General features: G+C 33.5%; 3 protein-coding genes across 3 annotated transcripts; 2 read left to right on the top strand and 1 right to left on the bottom strand.

The window, feature by feature from the left end:
• The first annotated feature begins 355 nt into the window (after nucleotides 1-355).
• Nucleotides 356-4,561, top strand: LOC120344399 (ubiquitin-like modifier-activating enzyme 6). Its single transcript, XM_039413606.2, has one exon. It carries the CDS (start codon nucleotides 406-408, stop codon nucleotides 3,559-3,561), a length of 3,156 nt encoding a protein of 1,051 aa, XP_039269540.2. The 5' UTR covers nucleotides 356-405; the 3' UTR covers nucleotides 3,562-4,561.
• Nucleotides 4,562-4,859: 298 nt separating this feature from the next.
• Nucleotides 4,860-11,380, bottom strand: LOC120344688 (DDB1- and CUL4-associated factor 17-like). Its single transcript, XM_039413990.2, has 10 exons — nucleotides 10,803-11,380; nucleotides 10,301-10,485; nucleotides 9,831-9,945; nucleotides 8,884-9,279; nucleotides 8,159-8,356; nucleotides 7,703-7,825; nucleotides 7,172-7,316; nucleotides 6,529-6,798; nucleotides 5,955-6,140; nucleotides 4,860-5,125 (listed from the first exon to the last, which is right to left on the bottom strand). Exons 1-10 carry the CDS (start codon nucleotides 10,965-10,967, stop codon nucleotides 4,935-4,937), a joined length of 1,974 nt encoding a protein of 657 aa, XP_039269924.2. The 5' UTR covers nucleotides 10,968-11,380; the 3' UTR covers nucleotides 4,860-4,934.
• Nucleotides 11,381-11,603: 223 nt separating this feature from the next.
• LOC120344687 (sulfhydryl oxidase 1-like) lies at nucleotides 11,604-26,905 on the top strand. Its single transcript, XM_039413989.2, has 15 exons — nucleotides 11,604-11,916; nucleotides 12,411-12,505; nucleotides 12,699-12,799; nucleotides 14,708-14,756; nucleotides 15,192-15,303; nucleotides 16,618-16,711; nucleotides 17,024-17,184; nucleotides 19,632-19,769; nucleotides 20,167-20,296; nucleotides 20,658-20,780; nucleotides 21,086-21,224; nucleotides 22,020-22,194; nucleotides 23,247-23,454; nucleotides 24,653-24,778; nucleotides 25,463-26,905. Exons 1-15 carry the CDS (start codon nucleotides 11,747-11,749, stop codon nucleotides 25,748-25,750), a joined length of 2,109 nt encoding a protein of 702 aa, XP_039269923.2. The 5' UTR covers nucleotides 11,604-11,746; the 3' UTR covers nucleotides 25,751-26,905.
• The last annotated feature ends 586 nt before the right edge of the window (nucleotides 26,906-27,491 follow it).

Here is a 27,491-nt window from a genome sequence, read left to right as displayed (position 1 = left end):
ACGGAAATGCATTGAAAACCATTCATTGCATAATTTACTGTGAAACTTATTGCTCGTTTTATTCTCTGACTCTTACTAATATGAATACCTAGTTAGAAATTCTATCTTCTGATCTTGGAATAAATTTTTATTTCAAATGTTATGGATGGATGTTTAACAGCTTATTGATTCAAGTTTTCGTGATAGAATATCATGATCAAACAAAGCAATTTTAGTTCTTAAAAACATTTCGTAAATAATATAAAAAAAATTGAAGGGTGGATTTTCAAATTTATTCTTCATGATATCATTGATTTCCAAATTCATTTAATGAACCAAGTCTAATTTCCTAACTAAAGAAATAAAATAGATGCTTCAAGCTCATTAAAATTGTTTTACAGTATTTAATAGCTCCTTTTGGTAATTATGGCTGACAAAATGGAAATTGATGACTCGTTATATAGCAGGCAACGCTATATGTTAGGTGATAATGCAATGAAGAGAATGGCATCAGCAAATGTACTTTTATTAGGATGTGATTGTCTTGGCGTAGAAGTTGCAAAAAATTTGGTTCTCACTGGAATAGGGAAATTGTATGTGGCCGATAGTTCACTTGTTACAAAACGGGATATCAGAAACAATTTTTATGTCAGTCAGTCGGATTTGCAAAATAAGAAAACGAGAGCAGAAGCTTGTGTGCCACGCCTTGCAGAACTTAATCCTTACGTCCAAGTCGAAGTTTCAACTTCGGATGTTCATATTGAAAATGCTGCATTGGGTGATGCTGATTCTCACAAAGAGTTTACAAAATTTCTCGAAAATATTGATTGCATAATCGCAACCCAACGTAGTCTGCCTCATCAAAAGTATCTCGATAAATTGAGTTGTAATTTGATGGGTCAGTTAAAATTTGTAAGTTGCAATGTTTATGGTGTATTTTCATCATTGTTCTGCAACTTTGGGAAAAATTTCGAGATTCTTGATTCGAGAGGAGAAACTTTGAAGGAAATGTTTGTGGGAGATATTACTAGAAACAGTGAAGGCACTGTAACGTGCTTAGAGGATCAGTTACATGGATTGGAAGATGGTGACAGTGTTTCTTTTTCTGAAGTTGAAGGAATGGTGGAACTAAATGGACAAACTCGAGAAGTACGGGTCGTGTCACCATATAAATTCACAATTGGGGATACAAGTGATTATTCACAGTACAAAGGTGGTGGTTTGGTAAAAGAAAAAACTAAAAAATCTACGATATCCCATCAATCTTTAGATGAACAACTCTTAAAGCCTGACATATTGTTGACGGATTTTGGGAAGATGGATAACCCTGCTATTTCCCATGCAGCTTTCTCAGCTCTTAACTCATTTGTAGAATCCAATGGTAATTTACCAAAGCTATGGAACAAAAATGATGCTGAAGCATTGTTTACATTATTCACCAATACAGTGAATCAGTTTCAAATTGATATTCCAAATGATGAAAATGCCAAGAAAGTTGTTCAATTACTTTCTTTTACTTGTAGAGGAGCATTATCGCCTCTCGCAACTGCGATTGGTGGTATTGCAGCACAAGAGGTTTTGAAGGCTTTAACTGGTAAATACACCCCATTAAAGCAATGGTTGTATTTAGATGCAACTGAGCTGGCTTTTAATCTTCATCTCACACCCGAACAAATGCAGGAATCAGATGATTTAAGTGATGTGAAAGCATGTTTGGGTGAAACAGTGGAAGCACGTTTAGCGAAGTTAAACATATTTATGGTTGGATGTGGAGCAATTGGCTGTGAAATGTTAAAAAACTTTGCTTTGTTGGGAGTTTCAACTGAAAATGGGAAAGCTGTGATTACAGACAATGACGTCATTGAAAAGTCAAACTTGAATCGTCAATTTCTATTTCATAGTCGCCATGTAGGACAATCCAAAAGCTCTGCAGCCTCTTTGTCAGTGAAGGAAATAAATCCTGACATAAAAATTGAGCCTTTGCAATACAAAGTTCAACCCGATTCAGAAAATGTATTTAATGATGCTTTTTTTGAAAGTCAGGATATCGTAGTCAACGCTTTGGATAATGTGGCAGCAAGAAGGTACATGGATACAAGATGTGTTGCAAATCAACGTCCTTTATTGGAATCTGGGACGATGGGACCGAAAGGTCATGTGCAAATCATAACCCCTTTTGTAACGGAAAGTTATGGATCACAGCAGGATCCAGCAGATGTTGAATTTCCTTTTTGTACGTTGAAATCATTCCCCTCAAACATTCAGCATACAATACAATGGGCGAGAGACAAATTTGAAGTCATGTTTAAACAAAAACCAATGACGTACAACAATTTTTGGGAAGGGTGTCAAGTACGTGAAAACGGAAACAAAGATAACATCATAGAATTGGTCAACAAGTATTTAATGTCAGGAAATAATTTAAGAGATGCCTCTGTCACCTTAAGACTTCTATCTGAAGCACCAACAACTTGGTTTGATTGTGTCGTTTATGCAAGACGAAAGTTTGAGAAGTTGTTTAATCACAAAGCAAAAGATTTATTAAAAGCCTTTCCATTGGATACTATGCTGCAGGATGGATCACCTTTCTGGTCATTACCTAAACGTCCACCTACCCCGATTATCTTCAATCTCGAAGACCCATTCCATATGCAGTTCGTCATTAGTACAGCATCATTAATTGCTGCTATATATCGTGTGCAACGTCCCATTAGTCAAGAAGAGATTGCCAAGAGCATTGCCGATGCTATTGAAAAAACAGTGGTGCCTGATTGGGTACCAAGTACAAAGGAAGTTGTAGTTGATGAAAAAGCCCCAGCACCAACTAAGACAGATGAAGATTCACCCGAAGATTTAAGTCAAAAGCTTATGCTTACTGCTAAAACACGTAGTGATTTCACTTTCAAGTTATACCCAGAAGATTTTGAAAAAGATGATGATTCGAACCACCATATTGATTTCATTTCTTCTGCTGCCAATCTAAGAGCTAAAATGTATGGCATTGAAAATGTGGATCGTCTTGAAATAAAGCGAATAGCAGGTCGAATCATACCTGCTATATCTACCACCACTACTGCCGTTTCAGGTTTTGCGACCATACAGTTTCTGCAATTGGTAATACAGCTCATTAATAATGAAAAAAATGGAACGAACTGGTCAAATTGTGCTTCAAATATTGAAACAGAATTGTCTAAATATCGTAATTGCTTTTTAAACCTTGCATTACCGCTTGTGTTATTCAGTGAACCAGCTGCTGCTCAAAAAACAAAATTAACTAAAGATCTCTCCTTCAGTGTTTGGGATCGATGGGAGATTCGTGGCAACAAGGATTTCAAACTAAAAGATTTCATACAGCATTTTCATGAGAAATATAATCTCACAATTTCAGCAGTTGTACATGGCTCAAGAATGATTTATATACCAATCATGCCTGGTCATTCAAAAAGATTGGATCACCTTATGACAAAGCTCATTAAAATTGGAGACAAAAATACACTGTATGTTGATCTGACGGCAACATTTGAAAATCCGAGTGATGATTCAGATGATTTGTCATGCCCACCGATTAGATACTATTTCTAATTTCCATTCTGTTGAGTGTTATTGCAATTTTTGTGTCCCACAATTCAAGCTATTCTATTCTGCACTATATATATATCGTATGATTTTCAAATGTTGTTTTTTAATAGTATAATTGTTTTAATATTATACTCGTCGATTAGTGTCATTGTTATATTATAGACTGTAAACACCAGTGATATTTAAAAGATTTAATTGACTTCTTTATAGTTTTTTCATACACACAGAAGTTTTGGTAATCCATGTAATTTTGCATAAAGAAAAATACTGATTTACAATATTTGATAATCGATATTAGTGACTTCAAAGAAGGATCAAAACCATGATTTTAAATTAGACTGCCGATTGCCTTTGGTGTATGTATTGGTGGTCAAAATTGATTTGCCTCATTTGAATATATACAAATTGGTCCAATATTTGTATGGTCAACTGTAGTGGTTTTTGAGAATGCAATATGAAAAAATTATCATTCCCAATAATACAAATGTTGATTGAATAACTCTTAGCTACTGAAAGATTGTGGATAAGTAGCCACCTTATTGTGAAATGAAACATATGCAAGTTCAAATAAACAGCCAAGCTCTATATGGATTTGGCTTGATGACATCACATCCTGGGATTAATGTGTGGTGAACTTTAGCAGATCCTATGATAAATCTGTTATTCATATAATTGTTCTTGCTGTCCAGTGTCTTCATTGCAGTTATTTGTGTTAATTTATACTTGCTGTCATGCAAATCGATCACTGTACTTGTGTTTATCATGGCTCGTATTAGATGTATTTGCATTTATCATCCATGTTTATAAGTCACGATTATAAAATTATTTTTTTGTATGCTTATATCAAGTTCAAGAATTTTTATTTCGACTTGACACGTTTTCCAATTACCAGCTGATTATTTTTTGTCCAATTCAGCATTTATCAAAAAGTGAATTATGCGTTGAACAATTGTTGAATAAATAATGTGCATTTTATGATTGTTTGCACAAGTCTGAGAATGTACATGTATATTTAAATGAGTGTCATCTGCAGTGGGATTGTCTGTTGGAATAGTTGACTTGACTCACTATTATTAGGATAATCTTCTCAGGGGAGAGAGGATATTCTTCTCATCAACGTGCTATGTTCGTTCCTCCCATGGTCCAATAGAAAATGGGTCACTTTTGTCCTAATCTACACCGCTTTATTTAAAATTCACCTAAACGTTTCCAGTCCCCATTACGGTAACTCTTTTGGAGTCCATATTCAAATCGCTAACCGAAACATCAAATATACCACGAAGCAATTGTCGCCCAGATAATTACGGAGCAACGCCTTCATACGTCCGTTTTATTAAAAATGATCACAGTGAATTCATAATATTATAAAAAATAATTCAATATTTCCGACAAAACCTCATAATTTTATAGTTTGAAGTGTCATTCATTTCAGTCCTTGTGTATATCACAGTATCCTCGTCCAAAATAATACTTGCTTCGCAGTTATCACTTGGCACAAGATCTTGTTCCAAAGTAACAGTGTTTATTCTAGCACCAGTAGCATTGTCATACAATGAGACCACCAGATCTGCAATCGAAATATTCATAATAATTGCACACATATTTGAATTGCGTCGCTAGTTTTCCACACACACAAAATTCATATATTCCCATTTTGCTGGTAGGGTACACCCAGTGCTTTTAACAGATACTGTTGATAACATTTGGTTTCAAATCAAAATGGCTTATCATAGGCTTTATAACCATACGCAATAAATATGAAAGGTAAAAATTTCAAATTAACATTAGATACTAAATTTTTAAATGAATAATAAACATTATATGCCGATGGATTTCACTAAGTGTATGGACTAATAGAAAAATCTGAATGCGAAAAAATAATTAGAAGGTTAGAAGCTGAACTACTAACATTTCAGGTAACTTGTCTCCAGCTTCACTAAAACAATATAGCTCTCTCTCCCCAGCCTAACATATGAGTTGTCATTAATATACTGCCAGAGTAACTTTTTTCATTGAAAACTCTAGTTATGTTGAAATCTTTACCAGTATAATTCTTGATAGCTTTTCATGAAATTTCATTGATCACTAGTGACATACTTTGAAGTGAGTTTACTTTACCATTGAGTGAACAAATGGGCCAAGTATGCGTACCAAGATGGTAGACAGGTAATTTTAGGTACAAATAATACGGGTCGCTTGGCTAGTCTCCAAACTCGTAATAGAACTAAAATAAGGAAAATTGTAATGAAATTATAACCTAACCCTAATCTGGTACACATACTTCAGAGTACCAGCAAATGTGACTTTGCTTGGAGCTAGCTAGCTCACATGGAAACTCCACAGTGAATGGATGGATTTATTCACAGTGTATACTTCATATTTAATCACATACGCACCATAGTGTTTGTTTCCAAAACTGTAATATTCACTGCTTGTGATTCCTCTGAAATGAAGTACAGCTAGAACATCCAACTCATCTTCATATGAGACGCACTGTATGCCAATCACAGATTCAGTTTGATTGTAACCAACAAAGCGTCTGGTTTGTCGGAGTGTCCGACCATAAGAAGACTGACCATTTTCTGTCACATATAAAAAAGAAAATTAGATTTATTCATTTGAATTTGGTTTATTGTCAAATGTAGACCTGAATCATGAGGAATAAATAGTTTATTCCTCATGTCAAATGTAGCCTAACCCTAAGTTTGTACACATACTATGTTCCGGTGTCCGCCATCTTGGTTCACATACTACGGGAGGGAGCATCCAAGTGTATTTCTATGCTTTTTGCACTGGACAAGTGGCCATCTTTGGCTAGGAGCTGATATAGTTGCAAGAACCGGAAACTTTCCGGAATAAACAACAAATCAAAGCATTTCAATTTTAAAAATTTCATATTCCTAGAACAGGAAATAGTTATAGATAGAGACTACCCAAATACAGCGCATAATGTGTAATGTACGTATTTACCTAAATTCGGTGTTTGTGATGGATATATCCACTTTTCTGTTTCTTCGGGTATATCTGCGGACTTTTTATGAGATACGTCTATTTCATAACATTTTGTTGTTTTGTGTTTTGAAAGTTTCTGTCTTTTGACATTCGCTACTGTGTGTTTACAAGGAGATCCAATAACTCGTAATTGAAAATCCGGTTCAGATATTGAGCTTGTGTTGAGTAACTGAGTTGGACTGCATTTCTGTTGTTGTCGATGCGAGTATACTGTTCTGTCTGGCGAACCTTCAAAATCAGTAATTATATCACTTCAGTAGGGAAACATAGTACATCAAGTTTGAAGGGAAAAGCAAGAGGAAAATTTTATTATAAGTACAGGCAGTCCAATTTGGGGTTTATTTTTTCCAGACATCAAAAAATAGCAAACATAACTAAGAAAAATGAAACACAATTTTAATGGAAAGGGGAGGTCACACAGAATTAAAGCTGGTATCGCTCACTGGAGATCATATGACGTAGCCACTCATCCCACCACTGCCTAAATAGGCTCAATTGACACATTATCTAAAATTCGCTAGATAAAGGTAATCACACACAGACACCAATACAAGTCCACACATATGATACAAGTACCCCAGGAAATGACAACAGAACTTACAAATAGCCATCCGTTGCTTAGCATGCCTTTCTTCCTCAATTTTATAAACAGTTACTGTATTATTATTAACCAACAGTAATCGTCCACTCTCATCTGAATGGAAATCAACTCCAGCAACATGGCTTTTATCCCATTTTTCATCCACCTATATGTTGAATGTTTGAAAGTAACATAGATTAGAAAAGTTGAAATAACAACAATTAAATTTCCACCACAAAAATCAAATAGTATTGGCTACGATAGAAGAATGATATGGAGGAAATTTGAAATTGAAAGCCTTAGAATCTTGGCACTCAAATTTCTAGTTTTCTATCCTTTATTTCACAAAACCAACAAGCATGAGGATAAGTTATCATAATTATCCCCGGGAATATGGAAGCTGACAAAACAGCCTATCATATGGCAAGCTCCAATTTATCGTCCGGCTACCAGTCCATGTTGGGTATGGGATTAGTCAGTTTTTTGTTAAGTAGACTTAATGGTGGAGAAGGTCGTAACCGACCAGTGAACAGTGTTTCGAAGACTACTCACATGAAACTTAGCAATTTCCTTTTTATCTAAAATACTTCGAAGAGACCATGAAGTGCAACTGTTGTCAACTGGAACTATGTAGTGATACGGCACTCCACCAACACGAAATATATGCTTCAATGCCTTAAAATGATTCAGTTTTTAATATTAGATGAAAAAAGTTGATCAGAAAAGCTACCAAAAGTTATATAAAACTACCGTAATCAAAAATGCATCAACAACATCAAGAAATATAAAAACTGCATTGGATCAGGAATCAACACATGACTTTAGCCTGTTGGCAGAAATCCTTGCAGTAAACCCACAACACACAACTTTTTTTACTCTAAGCCTAAGCTTTACGTCCATGGTGTGAATACCACAGTTTATGTTTCATAAAAAATTCAACATCTGGCCTCTTCCTTGTTTCGATGATGTACATTACTACAGATAGGTGAAAACAAAAGTGTAGAATACCTTTGTATGGAACAATTCTATACTTGAGTATTCTTCAAACTTGTTGAGATCTATCAGTTCAGTTGTGTAAGGAATACCAATATCAGTATCACCAATTTCGACCATCTGCATTTCATTATGATTAGGTGATCGCTGACAAAAAACTTTCTTCCCAATATAAACAGGAGATGCATTTATATGATACAACTTTTCGATGTCCTGTAGAAATTGTAAATGTAGTGGACCTAACTTTTTTGCTAGACATCACAGATCACTATAGAGTTCAGTAAATAGTTTTATGATACTATTCGTATATATTGGGGGAATGGGATTTGAATAAATATTCAAAATATAACGATTCGATTCTAAAATCTCAATTCGAAAATCCCGTTTGGCATTGCAATTTTGGGTCTAGGAACGTGTTTCTCAATCGGGGAGGGAATTCTACTGTGCTAATATCACCAGCTAACGATCCACTGATGATTAAACACCAGACAGAAACGGAATTTTAATGCATGGTGATGGAGCATGAATAGTTTTATAATAGGTGAAAAGAAGACTTTAACAAAAAAGGTTGGTAACAAAATTCTAATAGGCTACTTCTGGTGCAGACAACATCTTCCATGTGAAAGGCACATAATACCAAAATTGTTTCAGATTTATTTTGTGGATAGAAATTACACACCATATTTTCACTAACTATATCTCATCTCAGAAAGATTCCCAAAATGTTGAATAAAACTCACCTTAAAACCGTATAAAGTGACAGATGATCCTTTGATCGCAGTTATGACAAATATATCAGTCCAAAGCTCGGCTTTTAGATTTGGGTTTATTGCCTTCGTTACAAAATGACTGACGATTTTCAAAGGAAAAAGAGCCAAAAGGAGATAAGCAGAATACGCATAGCCATTTTGAACAACAGTGCCACTACGAACGAGCACTCTGCCCTCTGCACCATTAAGTGTTATGTATTTATATGTAATATTCAGTGAGGAAACAATTTGTCTCGTCCGTTCTGTTGGTGAATTTTGATTTTCATATGTCTGTTCAATAGAACATGATGATTCAACCAATTCATCAGAAAATACATTGGTATGAATGTAGATTTTATTCAGAAGAGCAGCATCTTTCAAACAATACTGGAAATAAATATAACAATCAAATTATCTATTAATTCAATCACTTATATTAAGGTTTGCGACATATCATAAACCTCTGTGAAATTTAATATTGCCCAATTCAGTATTATTAAGAATGTAATTTATGTGCATTTTCTAAATGCGTTGGTCTGAATCATAAAATATCTAATTCTGTGGTTTGAACGTGAGGTTTTCAAGCTGCAATGTGTTAACCTATTTAGGTCGGTAACCTGGCTGCACATTGCGCAATCTTAACAATAACAAAGTATGATTTTGTTGCCCAACATCAATTCTTATAAAAGGATTTTTTTTTATGAAGTTTAATTTTTTTTATAATTATATGCAAGTAAAAATATAAAGTAGGATAGGATCCACATATTTATCCTGGGAGAAAGGAGAAAAGTCGATAAGACGGTGCAGGATTAGTTAACCAGATAGTTGTTTCAGGGACATGAACTTGATTTTGGAAAAAGCTGTAACTGAGCCGAGTGCATATTCTAAAATTGCCGTGGAAATTAGAAGACAAAATGTGATAGGAATTCTAAACTAACCTGATATAACCAACCATTCTTTCCGAGTAAAAGTATGCATGGTAGATGTTGAGAATTTGGCAGTGGCATGCAACCATTAGGTGGGTTCACAGTGACTGCATCAACAATTTTTGGCCTGGATAAGAAAGGTTTACAGATGATCAATATCTATCAAATTAATAAAAGTTATTTGAACCAAGGAATTAAAAACGGGTCGAGAGTCGTTTCCCAGGTACTTATGTCGGAGTCAGAGTCATATTTTTAAGGGAGTCAAATTTTGTACCTAATGGAACTAGAAATGTCAAAATTATATATTTCAAAAAACAAAGAGTTAATTTGGCAAAAAAACTAGAAAAAAATTTGCAAAATTATATGTTATTTTGCGTCAATAGCAGGGTACAAAATTTTGATCGACCCGAAGCAAAAAGGTAGGACAGGACGTAAGTGAATGAATATTCTACAAAGACTACAAGCAGTCAAAGCTAGCCTACCCATTTGATGATGAAGAAATTTGAGTCGGTGGCATATCTTTAGAAAATATATTGGATTTCATCAAAAACGGCCCAGCTGTCGGACTTGTGCACAGGTTGAACCATGAGCAATAATTATTTGTAAACAAACGGTTGTGACAAAATGATGGTTCTTTTGATCTGGATACTTTTCGACATGCAATTACCTTGAAAAATAATTAAAATGTTAGCTTTTATATCAAACAACTCAATAGCCCTAATCATTCAGTTGGGCACAAAAGTGAAATGTATAATTAATTAGTGTTTGTTTTAATTACAGCTACAGAAAGTCCCGTTCAACCTCAGTAAATAAATCATACAATTATTGGTTCTCTATTTCCAACATAAAAAATTTATATGGCTATGTCTTTTTAATTTCTGAATCTAGTACGGTACCGTATTCCATGCATCGCAGCGTCATCGCCCCAGATAAGATTAAAAGGGAAGGAAGGAACTCCAAAATACAGAAATGCAAAATAGTTACCTCCAGATATAATTCCCGATCACATAACAAAGTCTTCAGAAGATCGAAGTCGCATCTGTAGTTATTGCGTGAATGTCGAACGCATCTTCCTTTCTCTTTTAAAGGCAGTCCAAGCTGTCGCCTCTCCAACATTTGTATAATGTTCACTGGCCGATATTCTGCCATCTTTTTAAAAACTTACGCAAACGTTGTTTTGACAAATATATCACTCAGAGTCACGCTTAAATTGCGGGAAACGTACACAGAACCACCAAAATTCGACAGTCGAGTAAAATCGCCAAATAGCTAACAACAAACATTCCAAATTTCGCACTCAAATTTCGAACATTGGGCTGGGTGTTTCCCCTGTTTCCTCGAGTATCGACTTCCTTGTTTTCTACCGTAATATTGACCAATCAGCAGTAATTTAACGATGATGTAACGGCTGAAATTTGTACAGCCGCTCAGATACTATTTTCATACATAGGTTATAAATTTTCTAGGACTGCCAGTCAGTTAGTTGCGTGAGTTTTTGCGCCGTGGATGTAGCCCCGAGCATCTATTTTTTTTGTTTGTTTCTGTAATGATGGCTAATCAGAAAGATACACTTGTCACCGATACAGTGATAGCCTACTGCTGTACTGATAGGGATGTTCAACGAAAAGTTTTTTCTTGACTTAATATATTCAGATATTGACATTAGTTGAGATAAAATGTTTTAATTAGTTAATAAAATTGATTGGTTGGTTGAATTATAACTTACCATACTAAAAATTATTCTGACACTAAAAAAGTATCATTCAAATTTCATTTGAGTTATGTAATCATATTTTTGAATGTTTATCTAGATCTTTTATATACTTTACCACTTTTGGGCTAATTAAATAATCAGTGTAGACCGGTAGAAATGTATAACTAAGTCAAGACATAGTTGATGGAACTGAAAAAACAGAAATAACTATAATATGGATTATTATTTGTTCAAATACCCGACATTATTTGTGTTCGTCTTGTTTTGGGGGATCGACTTGGCGGCGTTTAAAGCAGTTCAACCCGCAGCCGTTGGCTTGTATGGAACTGAAGATAATGTGACAATATTGACGGCATCAAGTTTTGAAGAAACTGTTTTTGACAGGTATATTAACCATTGTTATGCAGTAGTGTGAAATCGGCTTTTCTGTTAATTTTTTCATAAAAAAAAATTATATATATCTATATTTCATACAACAATTATGTAAAAAAAAGTGACAGAATAAGAAACTTACCTCTTGCTGTTACATCTATTTTGACTATTCACGAACTAGTTTTGACTTGGCATAATCATGTAATGAATAACTAACTATTTTATTCACCCGACCAAAAAGATGTTTCAGCTTCAAGATGTTGAATTTTGAATAGTTGGTGTGATGTCAGAACCTGTAAAGTTTCGGTGTAATAAAAAATGTTTTTTTATGGAATATTTCAAACTTTATGCTAATAAAGTATATAAAGGACAACCACATCTGTATCTGTTCTCGTTTATATATTGTATATTCATGGAATTTCAAGTTCAACTCATTTCATTTTTCTTTCATGTTATTTTTGATTCAAACTCTGAAAATCCTATTTTTCTCATACTATTTTTTACAGTCCTTATATTTGGATAATTGAATTTTATTCATCGTGGTGTGGTCACTGTCAAGAATTTGCTCCAACTTTCAAGGCATTTGCAAAAGATATTGCAGGTAAAATGTGTAAAGATATAACAAAATAAAATGTTGTCCAAAGTGAACACTAAATTACAATTTTATAACTTTTAGAGGTACATCAAAATTCATATGTATTTTATATTAAAAAACTAGTTCAATTTGATCATAAATATTTTTTGTGCATTCTGCATGCTCACTCCTGATGTAATTTGAAAATAAATTTATTCAGAATGGCAGAATATAATTCGTATTGGAGTTTTAGACTGCCCAGATGAAGATAATCGAAAATTATGTCTCAAAATGGAAATCAGAGGTTACCCTGAAATGAGGGTATGTGTTGGCATGCATGACCTGCTTTGGTTAATAATTTCATTGGCACTTTTGATTTTTTCTTAATAATTGTCCTCAGCTAATACTTTTTGTGATTTGTGTCCCCCAACTTCCATGAACAACTTGACTGCTATACTTCACAGCATGCTCCGATTTTCGTCTGTCACATTTTTCATGGTGGATTCAATTGTTTAAATTTCACATAAAACACAGCAGTTTTATATATGTTTGTGATTATTAATTGTTGGATTTTTAAATTTTGATGGTTAACTTAGAATGCTTTATTTTTTGCATATTTTGGGTAAAGTTAGAACTTCTACATCAGTAATTTTCAAATCCCTCTGGAAATTCATTCCTAGATCAATTTTATCCTATACATAAGTTATTATTTTAATATGATTCATGATATTTGTTAAAGTTAGGAAATCAAAATGGATTAAGGATTTGCAATTCAAATCATGAAAGATAATTTGTTTTCTTCGAAGAAATCCAATTATTGATACATATCGCATTTTGTTATTCTGGCTTGTGTCACCATTTCACTTTGTCACTCATTCTGATTTCCGTTGTACGAGGTTTTTATGTGGCTTATCTTATTTTTTTTTTACTTTGATTTAGTTTTCCTGTTGATACTTGTGATAATTAACTGGTAAATATTTTTGAAAATCATGCAACGAATGCCTGAAAATCTTGCACTTAATATAATATTTCTAATTTTTATCGAGCTGGATTTTATATTTTTCTTGCGGGAGATGAAAGCTGTCTTCACTAATCTTATAATAATTCATTGTTTTTCGTCTTTTCACAAGTTTTTGTCAGTTTTGGGATCATTTGTTAAGTTGTTATTTCAATGCATTATAACCATATAGTGACAAATAGTCCAGCTGTACTTTACTCACAAGATCAGGGCATCCATTATACAAGTGATACGATGCAGTAGCTAGCATGTACTTAATGCCTAATCCATCTACAAATTAGGTTTACTTGTCGCTTTTAAATTTCAGTCAAATCAAATTTATTTTATTGAAAAGGATGGAGTCAGTGCCTTAGACCTGGTGTTATGCAATGTGATGCAAACATAACTTCTTTAAATGATGAAAAAATTCTACGATGTTCTGATGAACCACTTCTAATACATGATTTGCCTGTTACCAGGGTATTTAGTAGACAAAACTGGTGGTTTATTAGTAAAACATGAGCAATATGTTCCAGTTTACTTTTGTGGTGTTATTTTTCATTAGCATGCATGTTATTCATATATCATTCTATACATGGGTGCATTCGTGTTTTGTGTTGTGGGGTTTGTACTTTGTAGATTATCCAACCATTGATATATTGGAATTCCAGTGTTGGGAAATGGGACTATAATCGAGTTCTTTCTAAAGCATAGAAAACTGCATTCTTCTGATTCTTGTAACGGTTCCGTCATAGTTTTTCTATTTTTTTCATCATCAACTCTTCACATTAGTATTCGCTTGTAACTTCACTCAGAGATTACTCCCATTCAGAGCTTTGCTTTGAGCACTCCTTAATGAAAAAAAAAATTTAATATAGCAAACTTACCATTAGCTGGTATTTTAGTATATATCGCAACATTTTTAGTATAATTCTACTTTATTTGGCAAGAGTATCTCAAACTTAAAAATGAGTTTTCACTATAAGCCTTTCTGAGTTAAATGCACAAAAGATTATATATGGTTTAGGTCTCAAATACATCATTTTTCAGAGAATAGAAACACATTGCAGTAATATTTTATTTACTGAATCGATTGATATTTTTTACAATTTGTTTGCTAGTGGAATGAAGACTAGTATCATCTTTATTCATCCATTCATCTTATTTACTAAATCCATATAAATTAAATCTATGTTTTATAAATAATTTAGTTTTGTTTTATTTTATATTAGATTTTTCATCCACACTCGAATAAAGGTATTTCTGGAGAAGTGATTGATGGTATGTTACACTTTTATTTAGTGTATATTTGGTATTAAAGTCATAGCTGCTCTATATTTTAATAGTAACAGACAGTGCATTGAGTCTTCATCAATAGTCATACTGTTTAATAATTTTCCGCTTAACAATAGAAAACAATCAATCAAATATCATTCATTTTGATTATATTGCATCCTTAAGAACAAAGTGAAGATGAACTGTACTTTTTATTTTGAATTTCAGTTTAAATTTTAACCGAATCAATTTCAAGACTGATTTAATTTATGATCTATTGACTGGAAAAATTTTTATTCCCTTAAGAAAATGTATTCACGACTGGTGTTATGCTTCCCATGTACATGAGTTGCCTCAAATGCACTACATTGCATTCATTATTATATTATGTTGAAATTAGATTACAAGTTTGATATGGGCTTTCATATTTTTTGTTTCTAGCAAGATCTATTGAAAATCTTCGGAACATTTCTGTGCACAATATCGAGAAGTATCTTGACAATGTGACATGGAGTCTGGAAGGAATACCCAAGCCAACATTTGACTTTGCATCGTAAGAAATTATATGTTTGTATATTTGACAGCAAAAGTCATGCAATACTAACACAATGCTACAATGCTCCATTTCTTTCTACTTAGCTGAGCTCCGGCTCCATAGCCATTGATGTTTTTTTGTATGAACACTACCATGAACATCAGCCCAAATGCAGTTGCGGAAGCGGGACATAAAACTATAATAGTGGTTTTGAAGTTTTAAAAGAAATTGAAACTTTTGAGTACCATATTTTCGGAATAGTAAGACTATTTTCTGGATCCGATTTTTTACTTGATTTTCTGGGTTCATATTTTTAGGCGACTTTTGGGCGACTTATTTACATATTTCTTCAGGGGTCTGGCTATTTTTTTGCATAATTGTGTTAATTGTGTATAATTTGTGTTACCTTCATATCTGGGTTGATATATTCTATATTGTATTCGATACCTAACTCTTCCAAACACAACTATTGTAATTTGACTTTTTACTGCCAGCTGCTATTTGTCTGCATTCTTTTTGAAAATTTAGTAGCAATCATACTGTGGTTATCAGCTGGAAAATATGCTAATACGTTATACGTTTGATACATTCACAATCAATTAGAATATCCTATTGCTATATTTTGTCTTGCTATGATATCTCAATTCCACTTATCTGAGTTGTAGAAATTATATTATTAGTTAACTAATTGTAGTCAGCTTTTTGACTAGAACTCATTGAAAGGAAACATATGGTAACATACAGACACATGTTTATTGACTACTAATTAAAACTAAAATTTATGATTACCATACAATGACAGGATGGAAATTCTATAGTGATTAATTGACATTATTTTTTCATTCAATTTTTTCACAATTTTCCTTCTTGTTCTTTATTTTATTCGTGAGGTCTCTGGCATAGAAATTGTAACGTTGTATTTTCCGGATATTTGGATATTTTATAATGTAGGAAGCATCTTAGCATGGAATTCTTCAACACAATAAAATTAGTTTATTTATACATGTCCAATAATATATATCTATTTCTATATCTTTTCTGGTATATTTAACATAATACAAGGTGTTCATGAAGTCATACGTTAACTTTACATGTGCTCAATGCAACAACTGATGGTGGGCATGTATGGGTGTAACAAACTTGGAATAAAAGCTGATTAAAATTAAACAAACCGATTTAAGATATATTGAGAACTGACTTCATAAAAAATTGAAATTGTAACAGGACTTCATGAAACACCATGTACATTATTCATAGTTCCAATCAAAATCATTGTATTCGTGTTAGTGACCTGGTACCAGTTTCTAATGTTAATTCTTTTCTTTATTGAAGGTTTGAAGACATCAACCAGTTTTTAAAATCCAAGTCAACTCCACACTATCTTGCAGTCATTATAGAAGAAGAGTCATCATCTATAGGCAAAGAGGTGAAATTGAATTTATTGGGTGGGTAGTGGGTCTAAGTGGGTGTTTTTAAACCTGTGAAGAATTTGACTTTTGGGAACAAAATTTGGGCTCCATAAGTGTGTGTACCAATATGGAGGTAACTAAATTTGTTCGCCTACTTCACATCAAGTTGTGTAAAGAAACTGAAGCCTAGGGGTAGGGGGTATATTCACTTGGCTAACACAGACAGTCCCCGAACTCGTAATAGAACGGAAAAAATCGGAATAAAACAAAATTTTAAAGTGACACTCTTTATTTTTTATTTCAAATTTATTATTTTTGCTTTATGTTAGGTTATTCTCGACATTTCATCTTGCAAGAATATATCCGCTAGAAGAGTAATTTCTGATTCCATTGCTGTTAAAGCATTAACGGACAATACTGGAGTAACGATAAATGAATTTCCGACTGTTATCTTGATGTCAAAAGATGGAAAAGCACAGGAGATCACTGTGTACGTTTTTTTATTATTATAGAAGAGATATTAAGAGGTCTTTTTAAAAATGAAGGATTATGCTCAAAGCCTTGAATCACCGTGAAACCCTTCAATAGCATTATTTCTCTTCTCTGCATTTACTCTGTGAACAAAAATCAGAACCTGAGTGACTTACAAACGTCAACAAAACGAATAATATTGTAGGGGGACCTCAGATAACAGAATTCATAAATTTCTTAATTATTTCTATGAAAATATAGGAAATTTATTTAACAATTGAACACTGGAACTTCTGTTCGTGTATAATTGTATTTAAATGTTTCAGTAATCTAGGATACGTTGCGCAATATTTTCGTAGGAGTAATTAGGAAATTTATGAATTCTGTTATTTGAGGTCACCCCACAATAGTGTCCGCTTTGTTGACGGTACTGTTCGTAAGTCTCAATATGGTTTGAAATTTACTGTGTCTTCTATTATGTTTGCCTTAAACATTTCAAACAAATGATATGCCGTTAATTTGATAATACATTATGTTTAACTGACAAGTCATTAGCTACCATTCTTATTTACATTTGTGTCTGTGTCATGCTCTATCCTGTTATTTATTGATCTTGAACAGTCTATATATTATCTTTGAATTCATTTTATGAAAGTTCTCATTGTAGTAATTCTTCTCAACTGTAGTAATGTTGAAATCTAGGTTGGCATTACAGTTAAAACCTCATATGTATCACCTAAATCAGGGTGTATTAAATTTGGTATGCAATATTATGGGGAACCGAAAAGATTATGTTCTCTCAGTCACTTTTGCGACCACTCGTCTTGAGTATTATTAAAAACGATGGTGGGAACACCTCATATATAATTGACTAAATTATGTAGAGGATTTCAAGACAAAAATGCGAATATTAAATGTCAAAAAAATATTTATTTAAAAATATTATAAAGAAATAGGGAAAAAGGTGCTCATTGGTGTATTGGTACCTAACCTTAGTGGGATGCAATACTCACCATTCAGTAAAATGTGAAATTTCAGTAAAGAGTTACACAAGTTCAATAATCCAAAATATATGTATTTCTCATTTTCTCAAAACAACTTTTTCATGATTAACCTTTTTGGGTGAAAGCCCTATATATCATGTATCATTCATTGGTTTCTTTAATTTCCACTTAAAAATATTAATGTCTTTTTGTCCAAAATATATTTACCTTACAAACATGAGATTTTCCTGGTATTTCATTCACTCATATCAAGTCAAGTTTTTTGTCTGCTTGTCTCTATAGACGCAAGATTGGAAGATATCATTGAACATTATTCACCTCATATCCTGAAAACTTATAATACAAAATAACAAAAAGCTCATTTTATTACTAACTCATAAAGTCTTTATTTCGTTGTACTTCAACTCTTATTAAGAGATTGTTCAAATATCTAAATCAGGGGTGAGCAAGAATTTTGACTGGGGTCCAGAAATTTTGCCCATCTACCCTGGTGGGCCATGTAAGTGTGACGTAAAAGTTACATTTTACAAACAATACTTACAGTGTTACAAAAGCACATGTAGAAAACAATAAGCCCCGTGTCGAAATTAAATTCAAACACAATTTCAACAAATTCCTTGAGTTATTTTTTAGCTAAAATATCAAAATTTGGTTTTAGTTTGGTTGTGGCGGCCTCAGCGGGCCAGATTAAATTATCAAACGGTCCGAATTTGGCCCGCGGGCCGTAGTTTGCCCATGTCAGATCTAAATTGATGATCAAGGATCTGCTTATACTGCAATATCCATATTTTATTATGTCATGATTTCAACCAATAATCGAAGGTTTTCGAAACTTGAACATATATGAAGAATTCAATATTATTTTTCGTAACTATTGCTTAAAAGTGTTCAGCATATTGAAAAAGTAATATGAGAAAACTATCACTTCTATTAATTGATATTGTGTGGGTAGGTTGGTAATATCAATGCAAGTCATCAATGGTCATATTATATTTCTTCATCGAATTTGACTTTGAATACATTTCACTTTTGGAACATAATATATTGCTCATAAGACCTTTCTATCACTAATTGAGTGTTTTGACCTTGTTTTGAATCTTTGAGTCAAGTTAATAAAATGATAAAAACATATTTCATACACTACAATAATTGACATGCTTTGTTACACAATCAAGTGAAGCAATTTTTAAATCAATACTATAATGAAGAAATAAGATGTGCTTTGTGAATTAGTTACACACAATTAAGCATAACATTCCAAAGTACCAGTAAATATATTTTATTGCTATTCTAGTAAGTTGCAGAACTGTAAGCTTTGACGAGAAGTCTAGTTATTCTCTCAAATATAATTGTCCCCTGGGGGATTTGATGGCCAGCGTATTTGTAATGCTTAGCACTATTCCCTATCCGCCGACAGGAATTAATTTGTTTGATGATGATCTGTTTAAATTATTTTTTTCAGGGAGCTTCGAAGAAGAAGTTTTTACACATATAAATTAAGAAACTTACCTGGTGTTGGTGACCCAAAAATCCTTCCTAAACAAGATCTCCCTGTTGAAAAAGACAGAGGAAGTTACGTAGATTGGAAAACTGTTGATAGGTGAGAATATTAGGAACGAATTGAATATACGGTAATTATCGTATTTATTGTGAACATTGTACTGATACAATTTTTTGATAATAGGGGATAAACAAAACATAGGGGATATACTGTAATTCAGTGGTTCCTAACCTTTTGCAATACATATCCCCTGTCGCTTCTTTTGAAACCTTTCATACTAACCAAGATCTGCACATTCTGTTCCCAGTAGTTTTTAATATTTAATGAATTATAAACTAGTGATGCTTGCCTAATCACACTCAGATGTACTTGCATAGGACTTTACATTTGTGATTAAAGATAATGATGCCACTATTATGATGATATATTGAATATTTTTACTTAAATTTCATATGTTTTATTTTAATTTGAATTAGTTAAATCAAACTATTTTTAGGAGTAAAGTTTATATTGCTGATATTGAATCTGGTCTACGTTACGCTCTCACAATCGAAATTGGATTACTGAAAGTACTAGAAGATGAAACATTAGATGCAACTAAAAGTTTTGTCGGAACTATAGCTTTAGTAAGTAGTAAGTGTAAACATCTAGCTCAAAACTGGGCCATGGAGCGGTACTTGGGGGCCATGAGCAATAGAATTCACTTATCGCCATTCATGACGACTACTTTAATAATTTGAAGTGAATGGGGCTTTATTTGTTCAATTCTTTGACTTTAGTCCATTTATTCTTTCGATTTTGTTTGTTGGCTTTTCATTACTAAACGTGGTATATAAAATAACTGATAGAAATGAGTTAAAAGAAGAACTAGGTATTCTTATAAAAGAGCAGGGTGCCATAATTGTTGCGAGTGTTTGGAAGTGGGCCACGGATTATGAAGGTCCAAGACAACATTTGACTTATGAAGAAAATTTTTTTAATTGTTAGCTATCCGAACACATTCCGATGCAAGAAACAACCAAAAATTTTCTCGTTAAACTAATATCATGGCTTGCTGGCAAAGAGAAGGTCTATCACAGAGAATGGCAACAAAGAATGGAAATTGTTGAGGTAAGGTTCAACTTTTAAAGTAAGTCTGGCACAATGGCCTGCGGAACTTAATTATGATGACATCGCAGGTTAGAATTTGGGGTTTAAAATTCAATGCCCTCTACCTCACCCATGGTGTGATAATATTGGTAAGCAATGCCAAACGGGCCTTTTTCAGAGTGAACGTCTATTAGTCATTCAAAATGATTTCAAAATTATGGAGTTTAAATTAAAAGTTTTTTGTTCATCTACATTGGCTTTTCTATATCATATCCATTATGCCTAAGGAATTGCACTTATTTTTACTTATTTTCATTTCTTCACAGGATGACAGTTTTCTTCCCCAATTAGATCAGAGATGGGTTGGTTGTGCTCCGAGTAAACCAGGATTACGTGGATATCCTTGCTCATTGTGGACTTTATTTCATTCTTTAACTGTTGCATCATATAATGCTGATGAACAAGGTTAGTTATAGTTGATAATAGATAGTTTTATTGTTGCATGACTTGATGAAAAATTAACTCTATTTTTGTGAGGTAAAAAACTTGCTATTTGCTCCAACGGACAAAAATGCTGATGTATTCGGACAATCTAGAACAGTGATTCTCAACCTTTTTCAACAAATTCATCCTTTTGCTTATTTTGGATTTTTTTATTCCTCCCTCGTGAAAACTCATGAATTGGTCATTAATAAGACTCCACTATTGCACTCTGTCTTTTGTACAGCTTGAGTAGATATAATAATGTATCCATAAATATGTATTTCCATATTATTAAATAAGTAAATAATGGTATTAAAACAAAATAGAATACAAAGTAATACTTATGTATTCCCACCCTGAAAATAACATAACGCCGCCCTTGGGATTGGGAAACACTGGTCTTCGACATGAATCCTCCACATTACGTATAGATATTGGTTGTTTTTCAGTGAATATGCTTTATGCTTTGTTTATTCTGATTAAATTTTGTACATGTTATTTGTATGTATGTTTATTGCTTCTGACCTATTTATTGGTTCTTATGATCTGATACCCAGTTTCTCTGTAAGATATTGGGAGTATTCACTGTAATCATAATCAGCGATTTTATACAAAATTGACGACAACTCTTCAGTATATGTTTTAACTTTTGTGATTTTTTACACAAGTAGGTAAGCGGTAACATATATCGTTTGTCAAACTGTTTATGACATTTCAACCACTGGGCCATCTTGCCCGCTTGTATGACTGTCATATTAATCTTTTTACTTCATTCAGATACGGAGTCTGTACCAAGAGCCATGGAAGCATACATCACCAATTTTTTCAGTTGTGTTGAATGTAGGAAAAATTTTATAAAAGAAATTATTGATAGTCCTTATGAAGACGGTCTAACATCAAATAAAGATGTTGTACTGTGGTTGTGGGAACTTCACAATAAAGTAAACAAGAGGCGAGTTTTGTTTATTTATTGCATGGAAATTGAATAATTCATAATAGGTACACCGCTTTAGTAGGTTTCCCTAAGTACGCGCCCACAAGTACTCCTAGTGGATGTAGCATAACTTTTTTTGCATATAATATTCCTAACCCTCACCTGACTATGTCGTCCAAAAATTACATCACTACGACATCACTTGCCAAAGTATAACCGACTATAATGGCCTCACTAACCCCAGCAATCTCTCTCTTATCAGTATTGTTACGACAAAATGAGAGAAATAGTTTGCTCAATTTTGGATGATCGTCTGCACGTTTTAGACGACCATCCATATACTTTGGAGGGCCTGCAGAGCCACAGTGGTGTGATTTTCAAATGACGTAGTCAGGTGGTTAGGAATGACATATGCAGAAATTGTTGAGCCAGGCTAACCAGAAGTACTTGTGGGTGCTTACTTTGGGAGACCCGTTTTAGTTATTGGAAAATGATGCTGTGTAACAATTTTTTTTATTTATTTACATATTTATAAGCTTTCCACACTGAACAAGGCTCTGCACAAGCAGTTACTCCTAGGTAAGGGGTTACTACAATTTAGCTTAGCCTCTTCAATTTATTACACCCTGGTCAAGATGGTGGGTATAGGATTTGAACAGAAAATAATCATCTGCGATTCCACCATAGTTAAGTCTAATGCTCTAATCTAAACCACTAAACGGCCACTGCGCCTATAAATGTAAGTTTTGGAATTGTCGTAACCTCAAATTGGCAATACCCTGAAAAGATGAAAGTTTTAGAAAATGAAATTTTGTTTTTATACATTATCAGAGAAAATTTGTTTGTTTTTGTAAGTTGAAGTACGGTATTTAATAGCTAACCAGTGCTGTTATCCTAATGTTTAATCCTGACCCAGTTGCAGGAGGAAGACACCACTGTGAGCCACTATTTTCAACATAGTCTCCAGCAACTCTTTTCAAATGCTTCATCCTCGTTTGATTTGAGTCTGGGAATATGCCTAAAATATTTGCTCATGCAGTAATAAAAACATTTTTTCGCTTGATTCTCAGACTACATGGAGCAATATCAGAAGATCCGAATATACAGAAAGTACAATTTCCTCCTGTGGAATTTTGCCATGATTGTCAAAATTCAGACGGAGATTGGAACAGAGATAAAGTATTTGAGTATCTTGTACAGAGATACAGTGCTTCGCAAGTTTCAAGTGAATTTTTGAATACCAAACTTATCGCTGAAAAGCCAATCATTCAAAATAAGGTAAGGCAGTATGTAACACAAGTATAAAAAACAGTAATATTTTCACAGGTTTGAGATTTCGCCACTCTATTGGTCAATCATGGTCATCACCTATTTCAGTGTTAATAGCAATTGGTTTGCTATGAGTATGAAATTTCGACTTCTGCATAGTCTGAATATCCGACTTTCAGTTATGATGATGGAAGTCTAAATTTCCACGAGACTCAAAAACAACTTGACAAGGCATTCTCAACAGACAATTAACTTTTTGACTTAGCTGTCGGAGTCTGAATTTCAGACTAATATTTGAAGTCCAATTTTCAGATAGAAACTCAATGAAGGTTGATAAAGCATTCTCAACATACAATTGAAGAAGTTTGCGACATCATTCATCAAATATTAGTGTCCTCGTAATTTGGAAGCAAATTACTAATTTGTCAACTCAGAGTACAAAAAAATAGACTGAACCAAGAAATCAAATTTATTTACCAATTGAACTTCTCTTTGTGTATGTTGTACCCAAAAGCTTCAGTAATCTAGTATACTTTGCACAAAAGTTCAAGTTTCACTGATGTTCCCAGAACAGCGGTTCCCGACCATGGGCCTGTGACCCAGCAAGTCGGCCACAGAGCATTTGGAGGGGCGCCATAATGCTAGACGCAAAACAGATTTTACTTTTCCCTTCACAAGAAAACTCCACGTTCTTCCTAGTTCCATTGCTTGATAAGGTTATTTCACAGGGTGTTTTTTGTTGAAAATGAATTGTTTGACCATAATAGGATTGGGAATCGACCATTCAAAATCATACTATAACAACTACTGGAATGATAAACAGGGGGTCATGAGTGGCATAGAAGGCTCCGGGCCATAAAAGGTTGGGAACGACTGCTCTATGTTACAAATGACCTGGGTTCTGTGTTTGTATGGGTCACTGTAGCTCAGGAGTTTAGTCGGGGCTTCGAAGTATGCGTACCAAAATGGCGGACATCGGAATGTAATATGTGTACTAGGTTAGGGTTAGGCCATAATTTTAGGTATAAATACTACGGGAGGCTCTTGGCTAGTCTTCGAACTGATAATAGGACTAAAATAAGGAAAATTGGAAAAAAATTATCGCCTAACCCTAACCTGTTACCCATGTTACGTTCCGATGTCCGCCATCTTGGTTCGCATACTTCGGGAGCACCGTTTAGTCTGGTATAATATTTCATTTCTGTAGGGACGGTCTCCTTCTGATATTCATTGGGATGATGGGAAAGATTTTGTTGATGAATATTATGCAGGAGAGATTCGTGCTAAACTTGAAGATCATGATTTTGATACTGAAGATGATAAAAATTATGATGTGAGTGTTTTCAATTGAATAATGCTTGAATAAATTGTGTGCAAACTAGCATGCGATTATAATGAATTGTATGTATTACTTCTTCAATTATAATGAAGCTTGTGAAGCATTGAAGATCTTGAGTAAATTGATTATGAAATGCTCAAAATATTGAAAATGATTGTTTTTGAATTCATATACCGGTAAATAGTGGTCTTTGAAAGTAGTGATTTTGATCCTGAAGACATAAATGTTGATTTATTGGCGTAGTTGTAAAGTTTTCAAGGCCCAACAATTTCGTTGGATATTTTAAATTAACCACATAATAAATTTGTTGAGGGGTATTTAATTTCTTTTAGTTCAAATGAACGTAATATATGATCGTTCAATATAAATATAAAAACCATTTGGCAGAAAATGTAATGTTGGATTTATAGAATTTTTTTGTTCATCACTGTCATAATTGAAATTAATTGCAGGCCCACTAAAAATGCTCGTTTGCCGTCCACTGGTTTAGAATATTCCATCTAGGCTGACAGGTTTAAAATTTTGTCATTGAACCCTGTGCGTACCGTATCACCTTACCTAAATTGGGGAGACAATGTCAAACACAGACTTTGGTCCTATCAAAACTATAGGTCTCTCTGTATTCATGTTAAAGGCCTATTCAGAGTGAGAGTGTGAAAATTCGATATTTTTGTTTAGATAAAGAATGGAGGAGCAGGACAAGGCCATCCTCATCTTGTTAAAGAACTTTTACAAGCAAAAAATAAAGAACATCCTATGGATGTTTTGATAGAGTTCGGTGGTGACAGAATGGCTGAAAGGGACATTATATTCCAAAAGGGCTGGCATAATACAAACCTCAATGCTGGATTCACGTACTTTGAAAAAAGTTTATGTATTGTCTTATGGGGAACGTCTGTTATAGCAGTATCCTTATTATACATTTATATGAGGCGACGCCAAATGGCAAGGTATTGCAAAGTTTGAGAACATGAGCATAATGAGAGATATATTTTGCCATATTATAAGGTTTCTTCTTGGGCCAAAATGCTATGAATATAGTTGTATTTTTTTTACAATTCTGTAAGAGTCGCATTGCATAGTAGAATAATGTAAATACCTAGATAGCAATATTTAAAATTGGTAGTCATATGGAGATCGTTAAGTAGCCCAGTGTAGAGGAGTCTCAAGTTATCACAAACGCTAGTCCGACGGGGTGAAACATTGGGCCTAGGCAACTTGTAGTAAGAAAGTTCATTCATTTTAGTAGATACTGCCATCTTACTGCGGAATCTCTATGTCCAAAACAAAGGCAGTAATATTATATCAAGCAATCTTTACTGACCAAAATTATGCTGCTCTTTTAGTCAAATTTTTCTTTCCTTAAAATATTGCAAATGTATCCTTGAAATATTGAGGTGGCAAACTTAAAATATATGTATAATGTATATGGTAGATAGCTCCCATCCATGACATTTGTAGCAGAATGTGGAAAATAAAATACAACCAACTGCTTTGAAATATGTTGCCTCGTCTAACTGCCAATTTTTCTATTGTAAAATTATTTGCACAAAATGTAATGTGCCTTATCTATTATGTTGTATGGTCGTTCCCATGTGCAATGTACATCAAAGGGTACTGTTTTGTATAATATCGCCAAAGCGCTCAAAAAAAGTTTACTTTTCTGTATTGCAACATCCTGTCGCTCCTACTTGAGAACTTATTCCTTTATTTTGTATTATCTTTATTTGCCGATTCTCTTTTATTTTACAGAGTATATATTGTTGAATGCAATTCTCAATGGTGTAATTGCGAATCCATTGCAGTACATGTTATTTTTTCTTTTTCTTAAAATTTTGAAGCTAAGTTTCGGTGGCGTTATTGCATTTTCTTTTTGAACTGTCCAATTTTTATTTGTCACTACTTTGGTTTTTGAAGCTGCTGTTTTCCAAATGTTGGAAGCAATTTTGTAACGATAACTGTGTGTATATTTTGCATTGGAAGGACCTCGATGTTTGAGGATTGTAATTTCCAGAAAGAATATCAAGGTATCTGCTCAAGATTTTGTATTTCATTTTCAGCTCTCAAGCAATCTCGCTGTGTCATTTCTACATTTACCTGAATATAAATAAGTATATAACATTGATGAAGTTCTTGTATTATTGAAAGGGTGGATCACGGTGACTTTCACTACTTAGTATATTATATCTAAGACTAAAGCTGGTTTTCAAACTTTCATTATCTGATGCCCCCTCTTAAAACACTCCCATATTATGCCTAATACTTTTTCTGCCAGTTATTTCATACACCAGTATTTGCTAATAATGAAGTCAGTAAAGTGAAAGAATATAATAACAAATCAGGTAAATGACTTCAAATTAATATAGTCTTATCGCTAATGGCACCAGTTTGAGAGATATACTTTGCGAAAAATCTAAAATCTCCTGCAATGCAGAGCACGCCAGGTGTTTTATCTAGTTTTGGTCGCTCGTTCACACCATAACAAATGTTATTGTCATTAGTTCTTGATAGATAATTTCTCTCTAAACCTTACATTGTAACAGATCTGATATTTGCTGGATCATAAATTTTATTTATAAAAATACACATTTATTAAAAGTGCAACAGTTTCCGCATGCAATACCATACATATTGTACGAATAGCACCTACAGAATCACGAAAAGCATAAACGAAGAGAGAACAGAGGAGTGCTTGCACCTACAGAAT

The sequence above is a fragment of the Styela clava genome, chromosome 5 (assembly GCF_964204865.1).
Source record: "Styela clava chromosome 5, kaStyClav1.hap1.2, whole genome shotgun sequence".
NCBI classification, from domain to species: Eukaryota; Metazoa; Chordata; class Ascidiacea; order Stolidobranchia; family Styelidae; genus Styela; species Styela clava.
This window is presented reverse-complemented; position numbering and strand designations above follow the sequence as displayed.